Here is a 7,450-nt window from a genome sequence, read left to right as displayed (position 1 = left end):
TTTAATCTATTTGGGGGTTTTTTGCAAAAACAGGCAGGCATGCCCTTCAAATTAAATGTCACCCATCAATCTTATAATGGTCATGTAATATTTGAAAACCACCAGTAGCAAGCTATTAGCGTTATGTTTCACTGCAATTTGGCTACCAGTACTGGAAGAGCCAGACAGCAAAAAGGTGTAACATTTTCTGAGAATAAAAACTTGAAAAGCCTACCAAAATTATTGAAAATTAAATATGTTGGTTATGTCTGCGTAGAAACAATCACAAATAATAAACGGTGTAAATAGCACTATTATATACTTTATAGTCAGCATTTTAAATAATGTTATCAATATTGCACTTCCATATAAGTGCATAATTTTCTTGGTAATACCTCATACTGACACCATTCACTTCACAGGCACATTGACAGTGAATTTAATCTACAGTATTTTACTTTTTTTCCATACCTCAGCACTATAGTAGCTCGATGGTCGTCTCTGCAGGTAAACAACAAAGCATTGAGTGCACGGCTTGTGGTTAGGTGACAAACTATTACTGACCAAAATGTATTTTTTACTTTTCTCTTAAATAAAACAGGAAATAGTCTATTGTGGACAGATATAAAACGACATAAATATATTCTCACCTGTTCACATGCGTTTCATTTTTTAGCCTCTTTCAGTATTAATGACGGCGGAACCTTGGTCAGTCTCGTGGTAAATGGGGACTAAATCAAGGTGGGACTGTTTGGGGCGTGTGGGAAGCTTCCTGTTTTGAAAATTAAACAACTGGTGTCATTAGTTCAGCGCTCAGTGGGATATTGCATCAACTTCTTTTGCTTTAGGTAATGTAGAATACTTTCTATGAATAAAGTCAGCATGTAAATAAGTTTAGCCAGGATTTCTGGCTCGAATGCTAATGCTAGCTGTAGTTTTAGCTGTGTATAAGACAGCTAAATGATAGTGCTAACGATCTCCAACTCGCGTTGACATGAAGCTAACGATTGTTTTTGACAGCACACATATTTGCCTTAAGTCTTTTCTTTGGAAAATATTAATTTACCTGCTTTTTGAACACATTTTAAGCCAGTTTCCACTTATTGTGGACGTTTTCTGTCTCTGGCACGTAGAGGTGTAAACGGTGGAGGAGCCATGCCTTTCCTCCATGGGTTCCGACGGATCATCTACGAGTATCAGCCGCTTGTTAACGCGGTTATGCGTGTGGTTGGGATAGAAGAAGAAGAGAGGAATAATGAAAACAGGTAAAGCGGGAAAAAAAAAAAAACTTAATGTAAAGGATGACTCAGTTTCAAGATTAGCTGTTTCTGCTTTTAGCAAACTGTCTATTTGAAAATAAAACAGAATCTCCTTATTGAAATTTTTTACATTGAAAAAGTAACTCATTAGAGTGGTGTTTACCATTATTATTTTTAAACATGTCTTGTTTCTTCTTTATTGTGAAAAGTCCAGAGGAAGAGTCCAGTCGGTGTAGCTCTTTGGTGGAGCTGCTGCAGCAAGAGTCCCAGTCTGAGGTGTTCCTGGAAGGCATCAGCTACGCCCTGTTTAAAGTGGCAGAGAGGGGACTGGTCTTTGCAGCCAAGATCCTCCTACGATACGGAGCTGATATAAATTTTGAAGGTGAGCATTCATAGGTTGTTTCACAGATGCCACATTTATTTCCATGAGTGTAGAGTTTTGTGCAACTCTGACAAATTAATGAACAGTGGAGCAAAGTCAGCAATTACTGCCTTGTTTTTAATAGTGGAGGGGTAGACTTATGTTTTTTTTTTGCTCCCATATTTTTGGACTCCTCAAAAATGGAATCACAAACTGCATTCGGACAAATTTGTGAAGTTTTTGGTTAATTATCATTAACGTTTTGCACACAAATAAGAAAAAAGGTATTAGAAATACTTGTAAAGTTTAGTCAAATAAGAAAAAAAGTGTTAGAAATACTTGTAAAGTTTAGCTCTACCCTCCTTCATCACTCCAGCTCAACCTGAGTTATGATTTGGAAACAAAAGTTGCTTTGTGATCTTTTCTGTCCCATTTACAGGAAAAGAAAGGAAAAATAACCAACAACACTTCGGCATCTCTCCAATTCTCTTTAAATAAGAACAATCACAGTTAAAAAAAACCCAAAAAACAAACTTTGTTCAGCACTGGACTAATGAGGCTGGCTTTTTTGGGGGAGTGCACTACTTGGTTTTTTGAAGGAAAAAAATTGTTAAGTTAGCAACCGTGCTTTCCCTGATCTTGACTACAGCCCTGCTTATTTTCCTATGCTCATCCCCTCACTTGGCCAAGCCCCTCAGTATCTCTTTGCACCAAAAGTTTTCAGATATTGACTGCTTATGCCTTCACAGGGGCTTTATTTACACTTCTATACCAATATAATGATTATTTGACATTTTTTGACATTTGGATACAGAGCTCAATCAGCTACTCATAGAAATCAATGGATTTTTCCATAGACACCATTGAACCTGAAGGTAAAAACTTTTTATGAATCATTTTTCTGTATGCAAAGCTCTATTCTGTAGCTTCATCACTAGATGAAGCTTGAGAGGACCTTTCTGATGATCTTTGCTTATCCAAATAGCCGTACACATTACCTATACAGGAAGCAAGACATACCACAGACTTCCCTGTGCAGCAACAGATTCTTTCTATGTTGCTACACAACCAGGCTGCAGCTTAAACTTTGCTGTAGTGACCTCTTGTGGTTTAAGACATGCGTGTCCTGTGGGACATAATTAGTGGATCCATGCAGAGGCTCCTTTATTCATCTCTCGCTTCTCCTGAATACCTCTCTCCTGTGAGTTGGCACTGACAAATGTTCTGACAAAGCATGCAAAGTGCTCCAGATTCCCTGTTTTCTAGTTTTTCCTCTTAATTCCATTCATACTAAAAATATAGGCCACAAGCTTTCAGAGAAGCAAAGCAAAGATAAAATGTACATTTAGTTATTTGTCCGCTGTTTTTGTGTGTGCAAATATATAAACTGTTTATTAGATTAAAAACATCACTTTGAAGATTATTATGTTTTTTCCTCTGTCTAGACCCTGTGTCATACTACAATCCTCTACATATAGCCGTTTTAAGGAACAGGCCAGACATGGTGAGGCTGCTGGTTGGACATGGAGCGGACATTGAAAAGAGGGACAGGGTGAGTTTCTGTCTTGCTTTCTCCCAATTTATCGCCTTCCTGAATCTGTATCATGGTGAATAAAGCATCTACTACACATCTGCAGATCCACGAGAGCAGTCCCTTGGACCTTGCGAGTGAAGAGTCAGAGAGACTGCCTTGCCTGATCACATTGCTGGACCTTGGTGCAGATGTAAATTCAAGGGACAAACATGGTATGTTGCTTTCTTGCTGAAGCACATCAGCTCATACATCTATTTACTCTAAAGTGTTATTGCTTTGGTCTTTTTTATTAAAGGGAAAACGTCTTTGCTCCACGCATTAGCAAGCAGCGATGGACTGACTGTGCACAACACAGAGAACATCCGGCTTTTACTGGAGAGAGGTACAGCTGACTCTTAAATGGTTTCCAGCTTCTCCGTGTTTGTCTGTTCTCTCTTTGGTTGGTCAAGTGTTAACTCAAACTTCAAATGCTACAAGCGTAATTAACTTAATCTAATCTGATCAAAGCATTGGATGTGGGTTTTGATCAAGGCTTTCTTTAAATGATCAGAGCCTTTAAAGGAACTCAGCCTCTGATGTTTGTCTGCTGCCTGTTATTTTATGCATATAAAAAGTGGCAATTGTTTTTGTGCACAAAACTGTTCACGAAACCATCCATATTGTTTTGGATTTCCCTAACAACTTAGGTGGTTTTGGTTTATCCCTTTTATAATGATGTAAAGAGTGATGGAGTGATTGCCGCATCTCTTACCTACTGGTGTTGGGTAAAGCTGCACAGAAAGCAGCTAAATCAATGGTCATCTATTTTTGTGCCATTAAAAGCCGAGCAGGAGAAAAACCATCTCTGTTTACAAGCCAAATTATCAACAATTCCATTTCTAACAAAATGTAAACATGCTAACATTAACCCAGCACCACAGCAGAAAGGTTCCGTACATTATATTTTTAGAAACGCTAGGCTGTCCTTCAGAAACTCTTGTGGGGAAAAAATATCCATCGATAGAGATGGGCGATATAAACAAAAATATCAATATTTTGCTAACAATAAAAACGACGATCTTTTCTGTGACCACAAACACTTCTCTTAAGAAAGTACATACCCACTTTTAAATAGGCTTCTCCTGGACAAAAGGGACATGAACTGAACACGGTAACTGGAACAAACAGGGGAGTAAACAGTAAAAATAACAATTTTGACTTTACAGCCAGATTTGAGGTTTTAAAACATCATTAATTGGAATTTATTGTTTCCACAATAAATCGAAATTATAATAAGACATTCTTTACAAAAATGATAAATATTAGGAAAATCATCCATTTTTGGCTGTCAAGAACAACTGATGCTTCAGCATCCTGAATGTGCAGAATGGTGAGTCAGGTAGGACTTAGTCACAGTACCAATGAAGACCACAAAATAGTGATTAAACGTTAAAGCTGTTCAGAACCCTTATACAACCAGCATGAAAGCACAGCTTCAACAACAATCTACCTGTTGTAGAACATTCTCTCCAACTTGGTTGTTACTGAAACAGTTCAAGTTCTGATCAATGACACTCCTGCAGGCACGAGGCAGAGACGCACGTCTTTTATTATCTAGAGCAAAACTCCCACAGTCGGTTGTACAAAATGGGTCAAAATACAATCTCGCAAAGTAGTTTCAGAGTTCTGAGAATCTTGCAGAACAAACTTGTAATCATTTTCCTGGGAGAAATTCTTTGACTCCACCGCACAACGGCTGAGGGGGAGCACAAGTCTCCGCGATGATTGTTCAGCCTCCAGAAGAAAATTAAAACCGCCATCAGGGGTCGTCTGAGGCAGCGTTACAAAAGCTAAAAAAAAAAAAAAGAAAGGAGAAAAAAACAATTGCTTCTGCAGCTGTCTCCCCTGATTATTCACAAGCCGGCAGCCTCTTTAAATCCTTGAGGATCAGGAGGAAGTTTTGGGTTCAGTTTAGGCTACGGCAGCTCATCCAAGTAAGTTTCAGACATTTCCTATTAAGAGTTTGTTTAATCTCTGTTGTAATTTTTTCATATTTTGTGTTTGAACTCCGTTTATCCGAAATCAGAAGAAAGTAATGTAACAATATGAGATATATTTCGCTGTCTTATAAAAACCATGCTGGTGTTAAGAAATGTTTGCTGAAAACAACTTAATCCACCTCTAGGAACTTTGTCTGAAATGAAACCTATGTAGCCGAGAAATGCATGAACCTAACCGATTATCGGTATTAGCAGAGGTTTGTGTTATTTCCTCCAAACAGCTCAAGAAAACAATAAGTTAATACAAGAAATAATTACTCTAATTTGTTTTATCTAACTTATTTTAGTCATGCAGTGTGAACTTTTTTTTATTTTGTTACATTGCAACCTCATGTTAGAGCATAACTCTAAAATAGAGCAGAACGGACTTATGGGTTTTACTTATTTATTTTTTTACTAAAAGTGTAACCTGAAAAAAGTACAAATTAATGATCGGAGATGATAACCATTCAGTCTGAGCATGAGCTATGTGCAAAAAAATTCTGATCCTGTAGAGACATGCTCCAAAACACTTAGCTATATATAGTATGCAGCAATCAGTGGTTCTCCAAAGTATAGGCTCAAGAGGGCTGATTGCCGATGCACACCACTCTTAAGGGTTTTTTTTTTAGTGTTGCATGAAATCTGGAAGTTCACTTCAGAGTTGTGATTTATTTTATTTCGGTTTGTCACGTGAAAGAGCAATAAAATGCGATGAGGTTTTATTGCTCTTTCACGTGACAAACTGAAATAAAATGTAAGAATACGTTCGGGGTTTATGTATTTTTATCTGTTTGTTGTTGCTGTATCCCTCGTCTCAAGGGGCCGACGTCAACGCTGCCACTGTAGACGGCGAAACGGTGGAGTCGTCCTTGGTGTTCCTGGTGACGGAGGCTCTAGACGCCAGCGCGGAGGATGCCGCTGAGATCGGTAAATTCTGCCTCAAAGCCACGCAGCTCCTACTGTCCCACGGCGTGGACCCCAGCTGCTGCATGAACGAGGACGGCGATTCCTCGCTGATGCAGACGAGCCTGGAGCACTTTGACTTGCTCTTTCCTCTGGCCGTGCTCCTGATCCAGAGCGGAGCCTCTCTGGTCTGCTCCCACCACAGTTCCTCCTGTTGGTCGGGTTACAGCCTCCTCTTCCAGAGGCTTCAAACCGCCCTGCTGCGCTGCACCGATCAGAGTCACGCCGCTGAGCTCTTGGAGCAAGCGGAGATGTTGCTGGACTTGGCGAGGGTAAATGTCCCAACACTGAATCTGCCTTCGAAGGTGGAGCTCCCTGTGGCCAACCTGGACTCTCACCCGTACGCTCAGGCTCTAATAGGCCTACACAATCGCGTAGTGGAGCGTGAAGGAAGCCCCCCGCCTCTACGTTGCCTTTGTAGGGCATTTATAAGGAGCTTCCTACAGCCCTGGCCACTGGTGGACAGAGTAAAAGCATTGCCTTTACCAGACAGACTGAAAGAGTTTCTGCTTCCGGAGCTCACCTACACCCCAAAGGCTGGCTGGGCCTGCTTCAAACCCCAACACACTCAGGGTTAATAGAAACTAATTACCCTGAAATGAAATTGTAAATTTAGCTGTTTGCAAATTAAACAAAAGGTGACAAAACCTTAATGCCTTTTTTGTTCTAAATTATTTTTTCTTTTCCCCTGCCCCCTTTTTTTCTTTTACTTTGAAATACTAATATTTTTACAACCTTTTTTTTTGTTTGTACAGCTAAATGTAAATAATTAAAAATGCTGCAGTACAAAATGAAGCCATGTGAAGGCAGTGTTGAATCACAGCAGTACACGCAATGATCTAAGATTTTTTTTTTCTTTGTCTGTTAAACTTGTTCCATTTGAGTAGAATCCATCTATATCTTATGGCCTTTTTGTGGTGATGCTGTGTTGTGTCATTTATGTACGTTTTTCCATATTATATTGGAATAAAAAAAAATGTGATTAACACTTTTCTATTGGCTTGTTTTTACACTTCTTTGCATTCTGTAAAAACTACTCTGGCCTCTAGTTGTCCAGTAGGTGGCAGTATAGCGCCGGATAGGAGCGCTGCACTCGCAGGCTACCTGCACAAGGGGAATAATTAATGCCATGTATGTACCACATGGTTGTGCTCATACACCAAACCTCAGAATAGCTGCTAAATAAAGCGGCGCGAGTTAAAGGCAGCAGCACAGCAGGAAGAGTCTGCCTTTTGTAGCTTTGACATAATGTGGCTGCTGAAGTAGAAAGCTTTACCAAGCATTCCTAATGTTTCTGATTAAATACAGATGAATCCTCTTCTTTCCCTCACAC

General features: G+C 39.5%; 1 protein-coding gene across 1 annotated transcript; it reads left to right on the top strand.

Moving 5' to 3' along the window:
• Window positions 1-668: 668 nt before the first annotated feature.
• asb6 (ankyrin repeat and SOCS box containing 6) lies at window positions 669-7,105 on the top strand. Its single transcript, XM_028034522.1, has 7 exons — window positions 669-827; window positions 1,113-1,244; window positions 1,448-1,620; window positions 3,045-3,151; window positions 3,237-3,345; window positions 3,429-3,515; window positions 5,974-7,105. Exons 2-7 carry the CDS (start codon window positions 1,135-1,137, stop codon window positions 6,693-6,695), a joined length of 1,308 nt encoding a protein of 435 aa, XP_027890323.1. The 5' UTR covers window positions 669-827; window positions 1,113-1,134; the 3' UTR covers window positions 6,696-7,105.
• The last annotated feature ends 345 nt before the right edge of the window (window positions 7,106-7,450 follow it).

This window comes from Xiphophorus couchianus, chromosome 12, assembly GCF_001444195.1.
Source record: "Xiphophorus couchianus chromosome 12, X_couchianus-1.0, whole genome shotgun sequence".
Lineage (NCBI taxonomy): Eukaryota > Metazoa > Chordata > Actinopteri > Cyprinodontiformes > Poeciliidae > Xiphophorus > Xiphophorus couchianus.
This window is presented reverse-complemented; position numbering and strand designations above follow the sequence as displayed.